This window comes from Eptatretus burgeri, chromosome 17 (assembly GCF_056783735.1).
Source record: "Eptatretus burgeri isolate ZD-2024b chromosome 17, Ebu_testis_v1, whole genome shotgun sequence".
In the NCBI taxonomy this organism is placed as follows: Eukaryota; Metazoa; Chordata; class Myxini; order Myxiniformes; family Myxinidae; genus Eptatretus; species Eptatretus burgeri.
Window position 1 is genome coordinate 35,213,485 of NC_140977.1, and position 20,950 is coordinate 35,234,434.

Below are 20,950 nucleotides of genomic sequence, written 5' to 3' on the forward strand. Positions count from 1 at the left end.
TCCCTTCCTTAAATTCTATTTTCCTGCCTGGCCTTACTCATCACAATTACATCATCTGTTCCTTCCTTTATAGCTTCCCCGCCCTCCACCGACCTAAAAAAAGCCTGAATTCCTTCCTCAATTCCCACTGCAAACCTTGCTGCCCCCTTTCTATTTAACATATGGCTATCATTCCGGAAACATTCCATTCGGTATTGAAATGATTCCCACTGCTTCTTCAATGTAAAACCTTCTTCCCTCCACCATTCTTGCAGCCATTGGTTGACGTCTATCGCTTAACACATAATTTCAAAATTGTTTCCTAATCTTGGGAGAATCCCAGAAAACATGACCTCACAATGCTTTGCTTTCAGCCGCTTACCCAATATCCTGTATCTATTTTTCAAAACTTCTGAGTAAACTTTCTCTACATCATTCGCACTAAGGTGTACCACAACCAACTTCTTCCTGCCACGACCCGATACAATATCGTTTACCCTTCCTTCAATGTCCCTAACTCCCGCTCCTTCAAAACTACACAGAATTCGATGTCTACGATCCTTCCTGCAGAATGAAGAATCTACATATTTAATTGTCTCATCACCCACAAAAACTGTCTCCCATACCTCATGTCTACCAATTTCTATTTCAGCACCTACACCACTGCCTGCACCTGCTGCACCACCACCACTGCCTGCACCCACTGCACTTCCACCACTGCCTGCACATGCTGCACATCCACCACTGCCTGCACCCGCTACACCTCCACCACTGCCTGCACCTGCTGCACCTCCACCACTGCCTGCACCTGCTGCACCCCCACCACTGCCTGCATCTGCTGCACATCTGCCACTGCCCGCATCCACTGCACCTCCACCAATGCCCGCCCCCGTTGCACCGTCACCACTTCCAATATCCCCAGCAACCTCACTCCACAACCGTAACCAAATATTATCTACAAATTTCTCACATTCTGCTACTTGCTGCAAATTATCAATGCGTTCCTTCAACCCGGTAATAACCATCGTCAAGTGGACGATTTCCTCACACTTCCTACAACAATAAGAACCCTCTGCTTCCCCTATTGTTGACGTGGCCCACATTGATCAACTGTGACATTTTACGAACTCCTCATCCTTTGTCCTTCACTCTCTATTTATAACCTTCTTCACCCCCATACTCCCAAGACCCCAACTGACTTCACGCTAAACTTAACACGAGGCCTCCCTCTGCTTCTTTCAAAAAACTAACTCAACTACCCGCTAAAACTGTTGTGAACCTTAAAAAAAAGAAAAAAAAGTACAGTTCCACAGCCGCTGACACAAATCTCGATAAGAAAATACGCAAAACGCTTTCCAAGGACTGGAAACTTAGCTTTAGAAGGACTGGAAGGAGAGCTCGCCACCCAGCCGTACACGTGCGCCAATCCCTGAACCAGAAATGATATCACCTCTCTGAATCTAATGGTGTCGTTCCACAGTGTCTGTGTAAATATTAATAATAATAGAAATTAAAAATAACAAATACAACCCAGATCAAGAAATTAAATAATTCTGGCTGCCGGGCCATGTGTCCGATCAATTTGAAATTTAAAACATGTATTCCCCATCACAACTTTATCATTATTTTAAAGTTTCACATCGATTGATTAAAGGGTTCCAGAGAAAACATTATTTAATATTTTTCTTCAATCCAATATGGCTGCCAAACCATGTGACCTATCAATTATTCCTGAATAACCTTGTACACCCATTGCTTGGGGAACATTTATGTGAAGTTTCCCCTTGATCTGTCCTGCCATTCTGGAGAAGATTTTTATAGGTATTATGGTAAATCCAACATGGCTGCCAAATCATGTGACCTATGATGTTGTATGTGTGAACCTTTTGTTTCTCATGGTTAGGTGGTAATACATGTAAAGTTTCACCTCGATCTGTTCAGCAACTTCAGAGAAGATTTTTGAAGGTTATTTTTTTTTTTTGTAACAATGTGACTGCCGACTCACGTGACCGAAGACGTCATCGATTTTTTTTTTCTGTGGACTATTTTATCCCTAGATGACCCTCAAAAATTTTCATACTGATCAGATGTAGTGTTCTATATATGCAGTTGTGATATCATCACGAAGGCACCTATGACGTTCTAAAAAATTACACTTGTTCCCCATTTCCCGTGTTTCAGAGATACAGAGGTCCAAAAATTTTTTCTGTTTTTCCAACATGGCTGCCACACCACGTGACCTATGACATCGTAATTATCAGTAAAACATTCTGCATGAGTAGTCGCTCCTCTGGTGAAAATTTTGTCTCAATCTGACAAGCGGTTGCAGAGAAAAACACTAAAGTTTTGTGCGGACAAACAAACAAACAAACAGACAGAAAATAAACAAACAAACGGACCCAAATGCAATGCCCTCTCCTTCTGTGAGGGTCATAAAGCCGATAGGTGTCACGGGCCTTGTGAACATCGGCCTCAGCAATCATGGTTGCAGTCTGTTTCCTTACACACCACCCAAATACCTATGTGGCATTATCTTAAGCAGGGCTTAAACCCATGTCTGATATGTGACCTGCTCTTGGTCACATATCTTTTCCGCATATCTCGTGAGATTGTGAATTGGACAGGTGACCGTGATGGGTGCGGAGAGGGTTTGAAGACTTGAAGTAGGGAGGGGATTGATGCCTTAGGGCTGGGAGGGTGAGGACTTGAGGTTAAAGGAGAGAGCAAAGATGGGATAGAGTTGGGAGGGGAGGTTGATGCAATGAGGGTGTGGTTGGGGCTGGGGTAAATTAAGGACTTGAAGTCACATTTTACAGTGCTTGGATGTTCCAGGGGTCCCTGTTGGTGTATGATAACACATCAAACCCTCCAGCAAGGCAGATAAACATTTCTAGTTAAAGCCAAATGTTATCAGTAAAACATTTTTGCAGTGAGGTTGCATTTCCAGGTTTATTGACTGTCTGGATACAGGATAGATCGTGGATCTAATTATGTATAGACCCACAGCTGTGGATTTGGACCTGATAATCTGGGCATTCAGAACATCTATCAATTGCTTACAAGCTACTAATGTCTTAAGCCTGGTGTTGGCTTAGCGGTTAAGGTGGCTGCCAAAATATTTTAGGGCCTTGAGTTGAAACCCCTGTTTGTCCCGTTAACTAACATCAGGTGGGTTGACTTAGCCTGTCATCCTTCTGAGATCGGCATAAAGGAGTACCTGCTTACTGGAAACAGGGGGCTCTGCGTTAGCAGCACAGCCACACTCCACACTCATAATCGCCTGCTTTCTAATGTATAAAGCCCTGTCTCCTGCAACTGCTCCTCAATGTCCAGCAAGGCCCAATGCTGAATCAATCTAGTAGCCCGATGCCAAGCCCTCTCTATGGCAACTGTCCTTGAGATGTGGTGACCAAAACGATGTAGCAATCACCGTTACTGTTCAATGAATGATTCTAATTGTTGTGCGGAACAGTTTTATGAAAACAATGGAGTGTGTGCGTGTGTGTATTTTACCTCCTTGGCAGATCTCCTCCCAGGCCAAGTCCAGGAAGCTTGCACTACTCAGATGAAGACATCCCATCCAAGTACTCCAGCCTTGAAAAGAGTGAGACAAATGGAAGCATCAGCCACAAAGACAAGCTATCAGACATCCCTGAGGGTCCGGTGTGTATTGCTTTATCCATCACTCTGAAAGCAATGCACATATTATGTACAAAGATAAGCAAAGATAAGCAATGAAATAATGAAAAAACAAGGATGCAAGTCCTCATCAAGGGCACAGCCCCCAACCAAGCTGTTCGGACACAGCACCCAACCCGAACCCTAACTGCACATTAACTATGGTATGTGTAGGTTTTGCATTGAAATAAAGTTTGTGCTCCGTCATCCTGAGTGAGTGGTTCATGCTCCGTCATCCTGAGCGAGTGGTTCGTGCTCCGTCATCCTGAGTGAGTGGTTCGTGCTCCGTCATCCTGAGTGAGTGGTTCGTGCTCCGTCATCCTGAGTGAGTGGTTCGTGCTCAGTCATCCTGAGCGAATGGTTCGTGCTCCATCATCCTGAGCGAATGGTTCGTGCTCCGTCATCCTGAGCGAATGGTTCGTGCTCCGTCATCCTGAGCGAGTGGTTCGTGCTCCGTCATCCTGAGTGAGTGGTTCGTGCTCCGTCATCCTGAGCAAATGCTTCATGCTCCATCATCCTGAGTGTGTGGTTCGTTCTTCATCATCCTGAGCGAGTAGTTTGTGCTCCATCATCCTGAGCGAGTGGTTCGTGCTCCATCATCCTGAGCGAATGGTTCGTGCTCTGTCATTCTGAGCGAGTTGTGAAATAACACCCAACTTCTGAGCTGTTTGCCTTATTTATGTTTTCTAAATTCCCGAACCAAATTTTTTTCCACCCATCACATGCAGCTGTTTATAAAGAATAATGTTTGTGAACATCTCCCTGAAAGGTCTATATTCATGTGGCATTGTTTTTCGGTGAAAGCTACTCAAGGTTTCTGGGTTGTATGCAGTAAGTACTGGAGATGGTAATCACACTGACTCTAACCTGCCGATTCCCGAAAAATTGCCGATATTGGCCAAGCACAAGTGTGTGTGTGTGTGTGTGTGTGTGTGTGTGTGTGTGTGTGTGTGTGTGTGTGTGTGTGTGTGTGTGTGTGTGTGTGTGTGTGTGTGTGTGTGTGTGTGTGTGTGTGTGTGTGTGTGTGTGTGTGTGTGTGTGTGCGTGCGCGCGTTTTTATAAAGCATAACATATTCTCTCTGCTCACTCCCCTGCCCACACTCCTCTCTCTCCTTGGCCCATCCTTGCTCTACCCCCTCCCAATACAGTACAGCACCCTTTGCCCACACCTCTCTCACTCTCCACACATATATATATATATATATATATATATATATATATATATATATATATATATATATATATATATATATATATCCCCCCTCTTTCTCTCCCCCTCCCCTCTCTCTCTGGACATATATATATATATATATATATATATATATATATATATATATATATATATATATATATATATATATATATATATATATATATATATATACTGTATATACGGGAGTTTGTCTTGAGATGTGTCCGAGCAGTGTTCATCTCTGGATGTGTCCGGGCGGTGTTTGTCTCCAGACAGCTTGGCTCCAGATGCGTCTGGGCAGTGTTTGTCTCCGAACGTATCCGAGCGGTATTTTTGGCCGGACAGGAGTTTATCTCTGGATGTGTTCAGGCTGTCTTTGTCTCTGGGCGTGTCCGGGTGGTGTTTGCCTCCAGCTTGGCTCCAGTCACGTCCGGGCGGTATTTATATCCAGACGGGAGCTTGTCTCCGGACGGGAGTTCGTCTCCGGATTTGGCCGAGCAGCATTTCTGTGTGGACGGCATGGCTCCGGATGTGTCTGGCTTGTTTTGTCTCCGGACGTGTCCGGGTGTTGTTTATCTCTGGGCCGTTTTGATAGTATGACTGGTAGAAAATGGATTTCAGACATCATTTTGTTTCCATCTTCACTGTTATTCTATGCAGAATCATTTTGATGAAACAGTATGAATCGTAATTAATGCTCCACCTCATGCTGTCTTCCCTTCCCACACCCCTCCTCACTCCCCTACACACACTGATATATATATATATATATATATATATATATATATATATATATATATATATATATATATATATATATATATGAGCCTGGTGTTGGCTCAGTGGTTAGGGTGGCGGCTTGGGATCCTAGGGTCCTGAGTTCAAGCCCAGTTTTCCACTGAATTAACACCAGGGGGTTGACTCAGCCTGTCATCCTTCCGAGGTCGGCGAAATAAGTTCCAGTGTACTGGGCCGGTGTATACCCCAGTTAAAATAGGTGTACCATATCCCTGTGTCATAAGAGGTGACCAGGGTTGCGTCAGGAAGGGCCTTCGGCATAAAACATGTGCCAAATCACGATGCGGATCATACGGATGATCCGCTGTGGCGACCCCTAAAGGGAGAAGCCGGAAGAAGAAGAAGAAGAAGAAGAAGAAGAAGAAGAAGAAGAAGAAGAAGAAGAAGAAGAAGAAGAAGACTAAGAAGATATATATATATATATCTTCCCCCGTCTTTTTCACCCCCCACTCTAGTATTCCCGTCAGCAAAGCGATGGGTGGTATTTTCGAGTAAATAAAATTCTGTGTTGGTCGTGGGAATGGTCAAGTGTGCATAATTAAATCAACAATTCAAGGTGGTGATGCCTGGTTTTGGCTTAACGGTGAAGGTGGTTGGCTTAAGATCTTAGTTTCTAGAGTTTGAGCCCCTGTCGTGTCGATAAATAACACCAGGTGGGTTGACTCAGCTTACTGTAAACAGGGTGCACTGCATTAGTAGCACAGCCACGCTCCCAGCAATAATGCAACTAGCAACCACAGGTTGCATATGAGGTGACGATGAGTAGCAGTGACAGCAAAATGTATATAAATAAATGAGTAATTCAAGTGGTCGGTAGGTTATGGTGATAGCAAAGAGTCGAAAAACAATATAATTCACAGTGGTATGTCGGTAGTGGAGACGATAAATTGTAGGTCAATAAATAAATAAATAATGGTCATCTGTCGGTCGTGACTCCTGTTGATGGTAAAGTGTATTAAAATATATAAATAATTCAAGGTGGTATGTTGCAGTGAAGAGGGTAAACTTGTATAAATAAATAATTGATCCCAAAAGCATATACAATCCTGTACTATTGTCTCCCATAAAATGTTTTTTTTTTTTTTGCCAAAAATATAAACTACCTCCGATGCCAAAACCATTTGATGTGCCTCACCCCCCCCCCCCCCAGTAGTATTGCTTACTCCTGACGAATATCAAAGAAATGCATCAAATCATTTTGGAGTGGAGGCTGCGGACGGACGCACGGACAGACAGGATTTGTAATGTTTGCTCATCCCAGCCCACCCGACGCCCAGTTTGTGCCTAAAAAGGCAGACACAAACACTCAGAGCCAGCAATGAGAGGGTAACCGAGAAGTATAACACCATGGAAATGCAGACAAGTTTAACCGCTTACATCACAATCATAGAACCCCCTCCTACACGTTTTCCTTCAAAGGCTGCCAGTGTTTGACTCGGCAACTTCGGTCGGTGCACTGCCATGAAAGGCACACTTTCCCGATTCCTCCTACTGGTCCTGGTTTCGCCCGTTTACTACGTGCGTACCCGACTTCTCGCAAAGACGCTGAGCATGCAGTCGTACAAATATTGTACGGTGCACACTGGTGTGCAAGTGAGGGCTTCGGGCAGAAAAAAAAATGTAAAAATCAATATTTATAAGATAGCTCAGTAGTACTGTTTGTACTCGCATCTCGGTTCTCCAGTTTGGCTTCCTTCCCTTGTGGAATTGGATCAAACTCCAAACTGTCAATCAAGTGCTTGGCATGCTGTTGCATCATAGAGCATTCCCTGCTTAATGATACAAGGTTTGGATGGCTGTCCTATTTTGAAAGCAGGCTGTGGACATTAAATATCCCTAAGATAGTGAAATTTGTGCTTTCTGAAGAATGGATGGAATTACCCCAGGAAGACAAGGAAATGACTTTATCTTGGTCTCCTCTCAGATCAATGTGAAGGAGATGTTGAGGGATCTTTCTTTAACTTTGGTTGGTCTGAGCCGAGTCACAACATTGAATTGTTGTGTTGAAACAAGTTTCCTCATGTGGTTTAAACGATTTTAAAAATAAAAAAACAGGAATTGCTGTCCTGTATTTAGTTCCTCAGTTGAGCTTTTTTTTCCAAATTCCAAATTTTTAAACAAATTCCAAATTCCTGCTCGAACGACTGCTCGGAGAGGGATGGCAAACCACCCAGCATGACACTTAGCTAAGAAAATGCCTCTGCAGAATCAACACCCTGTATCACAGAGTAAGGTACATCAGTCAGTCAATACATCATCGATGGCAGTGATATTCACTATTTTTTTTAGAGAGAACCCACTTTTGCTGATAAGACATCAGTGTGAGAGCCACCTCTCCGCCTGCAGGACTCCGTAATGGCTGTGCTTAGGCCCCACCCCATGTACTCTTCTTTGTTGTGGTTACCTGGGCTACACGCACAATTGTTTGTAAACTGCCATCTCCTGATGGAGTTATGTTACTTTTATGCTTCGCGTTGGAACACTCATTTGAAACCATTGTGTCGATTTGATAGCATTTATAGTGGATTTTGATGTGGTGTTTTCACATTTGTGTATTATCGGCCGCACATCAGGGGCTGCACTTCAGGCCAACAGAGGCCACCACCAGGGGCTCGCGGGTTCATGCAATGAAGAACAGTGATCTAATGCGGTGCATTCAAATAGGAAGGTCTTCCAATTCATAATTGCATGAATGTGAACTGAACGGTATTTGCACACTCAAGCAACATAACGTTTCCCGCATCATTTGACACACGGCTGCAAATAACGTCATGCAGTGTCTCATTATGGTGCAGCGCGTATGTATATACAGCACATACTGAAAAATGACCACTTTTGACTTAGCAATGTCATCTTTAAAGTTTTGCATCCAAGTTGGTAAACTCCTGTAGACATTCATCGCCAGCTTGTTGCATAATAATTCACCTCGATGTGAAAAATAGTTTGGTGCGGGAGTTTTAAGAGGGACGTGAAAACAGCGCAACAGAGTCTCATTCCAGGCGACTCCGAAAAATCCATTCACTGAACAACATGCAGCATGTGGAAGAATTGGTATAATGGTGAAATAAATTCACCATGACTACAGACATATCAAACGGTTCTGTGTACAATATTTTGCACACAGATCTCAAAATGTAAAATGCCTCCATACACCGGGTGCTGCGATTACTCAGATGAGCAAGAAATATAAATAACTAGAATGGCGCTCAGTAGCTAGCGTGCATACCTCCACCAGGCTGAACAGTCTACTTTTAAAAACAGGAAACCTGGAAAGAGGTGGGCTTGGAGGGTGAACGAGGGAAGAAAAGGTCACGGTTTTAGATTTGGGACGATCTGAGATGGTGGTGAGCAGCTGTCTTGAAGTCCTGGAGGGATGACTTAAATTGAACATTGTATGAAGGTTAGTTCCACAGGCGGGGGGGAAAAAAAAGAGGGACAAATAAGTTGGGGTGATTACATAGCACTTCTCAGTTGCAAAGGACTTGGTTTCCATGGCATCAAGCTGAGCAAGGTGTGAGGCCAGAGTACCAGCCCACAGGGGAGAGCAGTACTCCAAGCTGTGGGTGAAGGCATTGTAGTTGGATAATAGTCCGGAGTATGCTCCCCGTCCATCCCTACCCTCTCTTCAAATGGCCCCACAGCCGACTCCACCCATAAGAAAGCCAAACACCCAGCTGCTTGCTCCTGGCCTCTGTATTTTGCACCTGATAATGTGGAGAAGATTCCGGCAATGCTTAACTGATTCTGCAAATGTACTGGATGGCATAAACTCACATGTCCGAAAGTCATTGAGAGTCTAGATCTTAGTTATGAGCCAGGAAACCCATAATCCCAGTGGCTCAGACTCCTCATTCAGTGCGTGAAGGGCCCCTGTAAGGATATCCAGCATCTCCACAAAGATGACTGCATCATCTGCGAAATCAAGGTCAGAGATCTTGACACTCACAAACGATGCACCGCAGCTGGATCTCTCCAACATCCTCCCCAGGATCCAGTCCATACACACACTGAAAAGTGTGGTGGCCATTACACACCCCTGACAAACTCCAGTAACAACTGTAAATAAGTCACATATGGAACCACCACATCGCACAGCACTCAGTACCACAGTATAGTTCAGAAATCAGATTGATCAGTTTTGGTAGCACCTTATGAAGACCTAAAATCCTCCAGAGGGCATCCTGATTCACTGAATCGATCAACAAAGGCTGCGAGCAGCCCCTGCTAAAACTCTCGTCTGTTATCAGTGAGAATCTGAAGAGCAAGGATACGTTCAATCGTTGACCTAATAGTGTAAAGCTGACTATTCTGGGTGCTGATGCTCAAGGCGATGGTGATGAACCCTATCAAGAATTATCCAAGCAAAGACCTTGCCAAGCACTGAGAGTAGTGTCACCCCTCGGTAGTTGTTGCAGTCCTGGTGATCACCCTTCCCTTTCCAGAGAGGGACAACAAGGCCCCTCTTCCAGTCAGATGGGATGATGCCTGCATTTCAAACAGAGCACAGAACTGCATGCAATGACACAAGTACAGCATTTCTACCAGCCATGAGAAGTTCAGCATGGATAAAACAGATCCCAAAGCTTTACTCCCCATTCAACTGGTTCACCACAACATGTATTTCCACAAACAAAGGCAGGTCACAGTTGATTGGCGAGTCAGCAATGGGGATAGTAACACCCTGACATCTAACTTAACAGCTGATGGGTCAACCTGGTACAGCCGCTCAAAGTAAATGGCCCAGCGGGCCTTGACTTCAGACTCCTCTCTCAAGAGCTCACCACTCACCACTCTCAATACAGTACACCGAGGGGCAGGCTTGGAGGAATGCAATGCACGAATTTCCCTGTAAACAGGACGAGAATCATTTGACCACAGGTGATACTCCACCCCTTCCCAGATTCCTTGCACATAGGCTTCCTTGTCCACCCTCAGCAAATGTACACTTTTACACCTCAACTCCCTGAACAGGTCAGCTCCACCAGAGAGCCTGGCCCTGTGACTGGTCAATAGTATCCAATGTCTCATGGCAGACAAAGTTCTTCTTCGTTTGATGGAGGGTTCCAAGACAACCACCGGCACCATCAAGGCTGGCATTCTTGAAGGCACTCCACAACACTTCTGGATCCCCCGAAACAACCAGATCCCCACCAAAAACCCCACTCAGTCTGTTCGCAGAATCCTCAGCTGCCCTCTCATCCTTGAGCTTGCCAACAAACAGTCTTGGCTGGGATGGTACTATTCTCTCAGATTTGATCTGCAACTTCAGCGTTGCTACAACAAGCCTGTGGTCGGTATTTTGGAACTGAGCACTCAAGTAGACCCTGCAGTTCTGGATCATTCTCCAGCAACCAGCAATGAGCACATGGTCAATCTCCTTTGCCACACTGCCAGCATTGGAATACTAAGTCCAGGGATGAGCATGTGGGCACTGAAACCATAAACCAGCCACCTTCAGTCCACGACTTCTTGCAAAGTCAAGGAACCGAGTGCTATTCTGGTTCACAGTTCCAGACCCGTGGGGACCAACACGTCTCATAACCATCCCTATCAATTCTAGTCGATACATTGAAATTCCCCAAGATGAGAAGAGTTTCTCGCCTGGGGCACTCATCAACCACAGACTCGAGCGTGGCATACAATATGTCCTTCACGGTGAGACCACTCGCCTCAGTCAAAGCATATACAGAGACCACGGAAATGACACCCAAGGAGTGACGAATCCTTTGTCTCATAATACGCACGTTGACCGGTGTTACCTCAATTATCATGGGAGTCAACTTATTGAACACAGCTACAGCAACTCCTTGCTGATAGGTCTGAAGTTAAAGGGATCAATTTTTGCACCTTTTTATGTAATGCAGTGATGGTGGCTGATTTCCAAGTGGGTGGAAGGTGACCTAGGGAAAATTATAAGGTGAACAAGAAAAAAGCAGAAAGAGGATGCTCAAGGGCAGCAAAGTAGGTTTTCAGGAGATGTGAGCTGTTGCTGTCTAATCCAGTTGCAGAATCAGTCAAGGTTTCACCCTCTCTTTTGCTTAAGGCCATCTGCCATCTGCATGGAAATCAGCAAACATCACCGCCCTGCATAAAAAAGGTGTAAAAACTGATCCCTACAACTACAGACCAATCGGTCTTCTCCCAACCATCAGCAAGGTTATGGAATCCATCATCACTTCAGACATTAAATCCTTCCTCTTCTCCAATGTGTTGATTTTCGATCAACAATTTGGATTCAAACCAGGTCACTCTACCCTGGATATGCTGCTTCTGCTCTCTCACCAATCGATGGAGATCCTCAATGCCAGACATGAAATCAGAGCCATCTCCCGAGACATCTCACATGCTTTCTATATGGTCTGGCATCCTGCCCTGCTCACCAAACTCTCTTCCTATGCTATCCAAGGACATCTTCACTCATGGCTCAGATTTCCTCTCCTGTCGCAGCCAACGTGTGGCCCTTAATAGAGTTCTCTCATCCTCTCTTCCTGTCCAGGCTGGAGTTCCTCAAGGCAGTGTTCTGGGCCCTGTTCTTTTTTGTCATCAATGATCTCTCTGACTCTGGAAAATCCTCTTTATCTCTTTGCTGTTACTCCACCCTCTGCCATACCATCTGTCATCCCTCAGATCAGCAAGCAGCAGCCTCTTCACTCTCTGCAGATCGGGATAAATCACAAACTGGTCCAACACGTGGACCATGTCTTTCAATCCTGACAAACCTCACACTCTCACTGCGTCTCTCCAAAAGGATCGTCTGAACCCCTCCCCCCCACCCCCATCTACTTTCTCAACAATACTCTTGCAGAAGTCCTTTCAGTCAATCTTCTGGGTCTCACTATCTGCCATGATCTTTCCTGGGAAAGCCAAATTTCCAAGCTGGCTTTCAAAGCCAGTCACCGACTGGGCATCCTCCATCGTGCAAAGTCCTTCCTCGGCACACCTGAGCTCCTGACCACATACAAAGCTTTTGTCCACAGTCTGATGGAGTACTGCTCTCCACTCTGGGCTGGTGCTACTGGCTCTCACCTTTCTCGGCTTCACACGATGGAAACCAAGGCATTTAGGATCATTGGTATCTCCCACGATGAGGCGAAGTCTTTGGGTCTCTCACACTCTCACCACAGGCAAGTCGGTGGCCTTTCTGTCTCCTCTTTCTACCTTCTACCATCTCCTCTGCAGCCTCGCCACCCCCCCCCCACTCTGTCTGCGATATGTCCCCCCCCCATATTTCCACAGGGCGCTCAAGGTCCACCAACATCTCGAATCACTACCAGATTCACGACCACTACCAGAATAGTAAAACTACAAGAATCACTGCTCATCTTCACTCTTTCATTCCTCTTTTCCCCTCCTTTGGAACAAACTCTCTTCACACTCTCTTTAATCCCACTCTTCCCTACAAGTCTTAACAACAGCTGTTCACCACCATCTCTGATCTCCCCCATCCAAAACTACGATCTTTTCTACCCTCGCTAATCCACCCCAAGCCCACCTCCTTCAAATTCCCTGCTTTCCTTCCTGAAATTCCTTGCTTTCCTTCCTGAAATTCCCTGTCGTGAAAGGACATGTCAGTCCCTGCAGTGTTCATTGTGTTTACCTGTGTACCCCACCCCATCCCTCTCCCTTCCACAGATCTCCTCGTGTCTCTGTTCCCCACTGTGTTTTTTTTTTCTTCCCTCTCCTGCTCACCTTGTTGTGTGTTTCTGTGTGTTATCTCTCACACGAGCCTCGACAATGTATTAAGAAAAAAGGGTTCAAAGAAGCTTCTCGACCTTCTCAGGTGCAAAAGACAAAGTCCAGCAGCTGTTTGGGGTGACTGGGAAGGGTGGGTACAAACAGCGAGTACTTGGGGACAGATTTAGAAGCAAACACAGAATTGAGGCATTCAGCCTTCTCACGAGCAGTCAGCTTTGGTGCTATTTGAATTGAGGGAAGGCATGGAAGGGGAGCATACTCCAGAGACAGACTTAACAAGGTGCCACCAGGTTTGAGCGGAGGGAGACACGTTTTAAAGTTCACCGAGGTTGGACAGATGTTTTCTGGGTCTCTTGCGAGTGGATATTTATGTTGACTCTCAGCATTTCACGTTTCGAGAATGAAGTTCATTTGCCGCTTTGGCAGAAACTCGGTGCATTGTTCGTGTCTTGGCTTATTATCTTATTTGCTAGACAGTGTCGTAATCCCCTTTTTACATTACCCTGTTTGACTGACTCAAAGAATGATGATGGTTTGGGGATTGAGAAGCTTGACGGCATGTTGAGTTAAGAATAAGACGACGTGCTTCGTTTACTGGGGATTTTCACCCGATATTCCCCTTTCAGTTCAGCGCAACTGTTTTTTGCTTCCAATTTTACAAGTCCTCAGTTCAGACCACTAATGACTTTATGTTAATTAACCCCAAAAAGGAAACCAAAATTAAATTTCAAAAACTTAGAATTAAAAACATTTGATCAAGATCAAAGTTTTCACTTTGCCTCCTTATGTAGAAGGAATACAGCAGCAAGCAATGTTTGCGACTTCAACAAATTTCCCTGTATTTTTGGATGAGAGAACAATCTCTTGTTATTGGGGATCCCCGATTGCTAATACAGTTGGCACAGCCAATCGGTAACCACCAATAATTCAATGTAATCTGAATTTATTCATTTTCTCCAGTTTTGCTGATTATATTTAAATTTTATCGAGATGGACTGCTGCCTGCAGTTGTGATGTAATTCATTGCACAAAATCTGCCTGGATTTCACTTAAAGCCAAAACCAATGTTACCTTGGCCATACATGTTTATTGTAACACGATCTACGTATAACATACACAACTAGAGGGGGAACACTCGGGAGAGTGCAAAACCTCCGCCGCCAATACTGCTGGGTCACTCAAGTGAACCTTAATGGCATGATCCTTGGACCATACCTAACCCCCCCTCCCCCCACCAAGTTTCGTCGAAATCCGTCGAGGAGTTTTTCCGTAATACTGTTCACAAACAAACAAACAAACAGAAAGGGGTGAAAACAGTAACCTCCATCCATCTTCGAAGATGGCGGAGGATAACTCGAGGGGGAGCACTCAAGAGAGTGCAAAACCTCCGCCGCCAATACTGCTGGGTCACTCAAGTGAACCTTATATCTTATTCATTAAATATGATGTCAACAGTGCTGACAGTTATAGTTCTTTTCTCCAACATTTTTTTTTGGGGGGGGAGGGTTGGAAATCACTTAAAACATGTAAAAATGCCAAAAAAAAAATCGAAATTTTGTTGAAAAAAAAGTTGCAAAAATTTTTTTTCCAATAATTTTTTGGGGGGGTTGGAAATCACTTAAAACATGTAGAAATGCAAAAAAATTTATTTTTTCTTTTTTTGCGGGGGGGGTAATTTTTTGTGGGGGTTGGGAATCACTTAAAACATGTAAAAATGCAAAAAAAAAACATTTTCTCAAACAATTTTTTTTGGGGGGGGGGTTGGAAATCACTTAAAATATGTAGAAATGCAAAAAAAATAATTTTGGGGGGGGGGTAACAATTTTTTGGGGGGTTGGAAATCACTTAAAACATGTAGAAATGCAAAAAAAAAAATTCTCTCAATTTTTTTTGGGGGGGGTAACATTTTTTGGGGGGGTAGGAAATCACTTAAAACATGTAGAAATGCAAAAAAAAATTGTTTTCTCTATTTTGGGGGGGGTTGGAAATCACTTAAAACATGTAGAAATGCAAAAAAAAAATCTCTAACAATTTTTTTGGGGGGTAACAATTTTTGGGGTGGGGTTGGAAATCACTTAAAACATGTAGAAATGCAAAAAAAAATTTTCTTTTTTGCGGGGGGGGTAATTTTTTGTTCGGCGTTGGGAATCACTTAAAACATGTAAAAATGCAAAAAAAAAAATTTTTCTCAAACAATTATTTGCGGGGGGATGGAAATCACTTAAAACATGTAGAAAAGCAAAAAAAATTCTTTTCTTTTTCTGTGGGGGGTATTTTTGTGGGGGTTGGGAATCACTTAAAACATGTAAAAATGCAAAAAAACATTTTCTCAAACAATTTTTTTTGGGGGGGGGTTGGAAATCACTTAAAATATGTAGAAATGCAAAAAAAAAAAATTTTGGGGGGTAACAATTTTGGGGGGTTTGAAATCACTTAAAACATGTAGAAATGCAAAAAAAAATTTCTCTCACAATTTTTTGGGGGGTAACATTTTTTGGGGGGTAGGAAATCACTTAAAACATGTAGAAATGCAAAAAAAAATGTTTTCTCTATTTTTGGGGGGGTTGGAAATCACTTAAAACATGTAGAAATGCAAAAAAAAAAATCTCTAACAATTTTTTTGGGGGGGTAACAATTTTTGGGGGGGGTTGGAAATCACTTAAAACATGTAGAAATGCAAAAAAAAAAATTATCTAACAATTTTTTTGGGGGGGGGACCAAGTCCAAAATTTAATGGCATGATCCTTGGACCATACCTAACCCCCCCACCAAGTTTCGTCGAAATCCGTCTAGGAGTTTTTCCATAATACTGTTCACAAACAAACAAACAGAAAGGGGTGAAAACAGTAACCTCCATCCATCTTCGAAGATGGCGAAGGTTAAAAATGTCAGATTTTTTAAACCACACTTCTGACCACCTTTTTTCCTTCTTTTTTTCTTCTTCTCCGTTTCTTCTCATCCTCTTTGCTTCCCCTCCTAACCCCCTCTTCTTTCATATAACCACACTTCTCCATCTTCTATGTCGATGAAGTCTCCTCTCACACCGGACCACACCCCACTACACCACATTTGTAAGATGAAAATGGCCTCATTCTACTTCACATTCAAGGCCCAGTAAATCCACGTGACACCAAGGCCTAAGACCAACCATGTTAAAACAAATAAGTGAGTGCTTTGCCATTTTGAGCTCGTCACATTTGGTGTCAGCATGCTCTCAAAGTGATAATAAAAATTGTTATTATACATATCCATAGTCCCTTGAAAAAAAAAAACCCCAGAGTGGCAGAACTGTTTGCAGCTTCCTCGGGCATGTAAACTGGTGATGCTGTCCTGCCATGCAGGTACCAAGTGGACAGCCATATTTGTTTTAATGGTGAAGATGAACGGAAGCTGGAATAACTTCAACATGCAACGTGAAGCCCCACACCTCAGCACAATGGCACATCACCTCAACTTTAGGAAACACTCATTTCATTCCGAAATGCATTTCAGAAATGCAAACTTATCAGCAAACACAACAGCTTAAACTTATGATACACCCACCTTTGTGCTGTCTCACCTGGGTTTGAATCACAACCCAGATGTAAACGACCACCATAGTATTTTGTATGCAAAGCAATGCATTAATATTCATCGCAAGGACATTAAGGACGTTCAGCTGAACACCAAAGGTCCCATGGTGTAGTTCACAAATACATTAGGCGAGTAATCGCCGACACCCTGAATAAATTCCAAATTCCTGCTCTGACCAATTGCGATGGCTACCAGCATCACTCTTGCCAAGAGACAGTCTAAGAGTATGGTACATCGATGATGATGATGATGATGATGATGATGATGATGATGATGATGATGATGATGATGACGAAGACGACTAACTTAGATGCCACTGTCATTCTTATTCTTTCAGGCAGTACATGTCCCTGAGCCAGAGCCAGATGTGCCCAGTGAGACTGACTCTTCACACTCTTTTGTGAACCACTACATCAGCGAACCAAGCTACTTCAGCTCATGGCGCCGACAGCGACGAGACATCCATGCTTGTTGTGGCCCAGTTTCTGAGAGAGGTGAAGCAGAAGGTGCCAATCCTGGAGGCAAGCCACCACCCTATCCCGCAGCTGAGGGCTTTGGGCCCAGGTCTGGCATGACTGCTGGGTTGCGGCCTGCACTTAGGCCAGCTGCAATGGCAGGGTTTTCATCTTTCGTATGAAATCCTGCAGATGCAAAGAGATGCAGAACGAAGGATGAACTTGAAATTGATTGGGGGAAGATCGCGAAAAATGATGGAAGGGTCCAATCTGCTAAGCCATTCTGCCCTCTGAGAGAAGGCACCGACATGTAGAAACTGGGCCAACTTACTGCTGCTACCAGCTGAGCCTGTCAGGTAGTAAGCTGGTCCTGCCATGCCAAGGAAGAACAGAATCCAACTGCATTAAAATTTTACATTCCAGCTCACAAAGCTACTGACACAATCAACATGAACACAGCGGATGTGCAGAATTATGTGGATTCCCAGAAGGGAAGACAAAAGGATTTCACAGGACACGGTGGGAAGGGAAAGAGTAACGAGCAGTTACTCAAATAAAATGGTGGCTCGTTTGTCCACCAGCCAAAATTGCGCTTGTCGTCGCAACGTGGACAATGATATGACAACACAAAGCCAAGATGGGTGGGTTTTTTTTTTTTTCAAGTACCAACAAAAGGTCAAATGACTCCATGCAATGTCAGGGTGTGAACTAAGCTGTGCTGTTTCAAGGTAGCTCTGGAAATGTATGGATTTTATCATAGTTAAAACTCAGACAGACAAGATGGTGGACTTGACCCGATTTGTGAAGCAGCAAGCACAATCTTGTCCTCGGCCTGGATACTTCCTTCGGGTCCCCCGACGGGACACCAAAAGGATTCCGTATTAAAAAAAAAACGTTGCTATTGTTCATGGATTTGTATACCTGGTGAAGATTTCACAGCCTCTGCCAACATTCCTCTTTATCGGTGTCGGAAGCCATATTTGCTAGAGCCGCGCTGGTCTGGAGTAGTCCCTGCACACACTACAAAGACCCTCAACACACGGTGGAGAAAAGGAATGCACATGAACCCTGTCTCGGCGCTGTGATCATTTTTTGTAATAAGTAGGAGCAAGATTTAGATTTTTTTTTTTCCTTCTTCGTGTAATCGTGATGGTGTTTTAACTGGTCACCGACTTCCCTACATATAACCCCACCCAGCTTTGATAGAACATCACAGATGTGACTGCTGCTTCATTCATTCATTCATTCATTCGTTTTCTACCGACTTCCAAGCTATAGTTTCCACCTGGCTCATTCCTCTGTGAAGTGCTCACAATAGGCACAGGCAAAGCAAACAGCACTTTTCACAATGCTCCAACTCTTCCCGGAAGAGCGAGTCATGCAAAGACTTCATGTTCATCTGCATCACATGAATTGATTACTCCCCAGGTGTCAAAATCACGTGCTTTCGGAGAGTACTCGAGCCAACCAGGGTATTTTGCAAGATGTTTGAGCTGGTCTGATAACTATCGTAATAAACCGTTCTCTGCTGACATCGTATGAAGTCTGGTGGCTTTGGATGCCAGGTAAAAGCACTGCTACAGTAAGACATTCGCAACCACCTGAAGGTGCTAAGTTATTTAGTCAGTTTATGATTAGTGAGCGTAATTGGTGGCGTAATACTTTTCCAAGCACAGTCAACTACTGACTGCGTTCATGTTACTCTTGTGGCGCAACCTCTAACAACACTGTGCAGTACAAACTGAATGCCTAGTTAATCATCATGAAATCACGGTGTTATTTTGGTGACATGTTAACGGTTATTCACAATTGCCGTCGAGTTTGGAAGGGTTAATGAATGGAATCTGAAACAGACACATTAGATCACACACAAATTGTGGCCCAGACAACTCAAAGAGCAATCTGTGCTGCGTGCTTACCACAAAGTGAGTGCCTCAAGCGCAAAAGGTGCTCTCACATTTGTCCTGTCATTAACTAGCCAAGAGTGCAATTCCACTGCAACACATCCTGTTTGTTCCACTATTCCAGAGTTGATTGTAACACACCAGTTGTCCCCCACAACCACGCACCCTAGAGAATCACTGTTGCTATGCTGAGGCCGAGATACAGGACTTCTAGCACCCGTGTGGGTGGTATTCAAATTACTCAAAAGGAACCTCGGCGATTGTTAATAAAGCTAAACGATGGGGGTCGTTGGGGGTCATAAAGCTATGTGTCGTTCTCTTGCTGCTGCCATGTTGCATTTCACTCCTAGGATGGAATGGTTTTGCATTCATGAACAGGAAGACCTTCCCTCAGGAAGACGAGAACAGCTTGAGATGGAGGTAGTCATGAAAAAAATGAAAGATTCACCAACGTATACCAAACAATGATGGGATTCTGGGCACAGAACAACATTGCAGTGGAATTGCATCTCTCGTGTGCCACGATCGGAGCCACATGAAACACCGAACCGAAACAAAGCTACCCTGGCCTAGATTGTCTTTGATGCCATCTTGAGATTTGTTTTTGAAACGTCTTTGCATCACATCCCTTACCAAGTCAATACGAAATGTACACTCGAGGACAAATCACCCGTATAATTTAAGGTTACGCCGCGATACGTGTTGGTGGTGGATGCAAGCATTCGTTTATGGTTCCTTAGTTGGTAAATGTGTCAGATACCGCAAATTAAACCAGATCGCAACCACAAGCACTTATTCACAGGCAGTAATCGCACCTGCCTCCCTACTTGCTCATAATCTTCCCATGCTCATGTCCCCTTCATTATCCACTTATTAGCTTCTCCTTGCAACGGTGGGGCCAATGTATCAATGTACAATCACAGATAAAACTTGTAATAGCTCTCCTCGGTTGGTTGCTCCTATCATGAAATCTACTGAAAGAACCCATGTTATGCAAGTTAAAAGCACCCCGTGGAGTTAGATTATACTGTGTAAGAAGTTTTTCCTTTTTTTAATATCAACTTAAAATTTTGGGCCCCTTGTTTAAGCTGATACTCCCACCGTTACATTGTGGGGGCCTTATGGGCTCAGCCTATTGCTTGAGTTTCTTTATGTGCTCTCTGAGTAAGCCATGTGTTTACCTGCTTTGTACTGCTTTGATTGATGGTCCGGGTTTTCAACGATGCTGTAAAATACAGGGAAAGGGTTAGGAAGGGGCACGAGTACGATTATATTTGTCTATTTAAACATTACACAGCGCTTTTGAAAGCATGCCAAACCAAACCCTTTTTTTTGTTGTTTTTTTAAACATGTACATAATAAAATGTTGCCATTTTAGAAGCACAACTGGTTTCCATATTGCTTTTCCCACACTTGGGTTTCGTACAAACACTCACAGATGTATGTATCCCTCCACACACATGATACAGACATCTAGGTTGTATATACATACATACACTGGCTCATGCAATCAAGATTGAATTGCTTAGACTTCAGTAAAATATCAAAAAGATTGATGTTTAAAGCTGTAGCAAAAATTAACCCGAGAGTGAACCACAGCAATGATGGGCCAAGTGGCCTCATTTCCTTGTTTGAGGTCAGTTTCGCATTAGTCTCATGCCGTCGTTTTTTATATG

At 43.9% G+C, this 20,950-nt stretch overlaps 1 protein-coding gene and 1 long non-coding RNA gene across 2 annotated transcripts in view; one reads left to right on the forward strand and one right to left on the reverse strand.

The window, feature by feature from the left end:
• Nucleotides 1-3,575, reverse strand: part of LOC147009725 (uncharacterized) — a 138,459-nt gene extending 134,884 nt beyond the window's left edge. Inside the window, exon 1 of the long non-coding RNA XR_015052791.1 lies at nucleotides 3,493-3,575. This is a non-coding gene — a long non-coding RNA (uncharacterized LOC147009725). The remainder of the gene's footprint in view (nucleotides 1-3,492) is intronic.
• The window catches only part of LOC147009723 (protein sidekick-2-like), a 956,293-nt gene extending 935,550 nt beyond the window's left edge, over nucleotides 1-20,743 (forward strand). Inside the window, exons 44-45 of the mRNA XM_085861602.1 lie at nucleotides 3,504-3,642; nucleotides 17,253-20,743. Coding sequence (XP_085717728.1) covers nucleotides 3,504-3,642; nucleotides 17,253-17,552 — 439 coding nt within the window. The 3' untranslated portion in view covers nucleotides 17,553-20,743. The remainder of the gene's footprint in view (nucleotides 1-3,503; nucleotides 3,643-17,252) is intronic.
• Nucleotides 20,744-20,950: the final 207 nt, after the last annotated feature.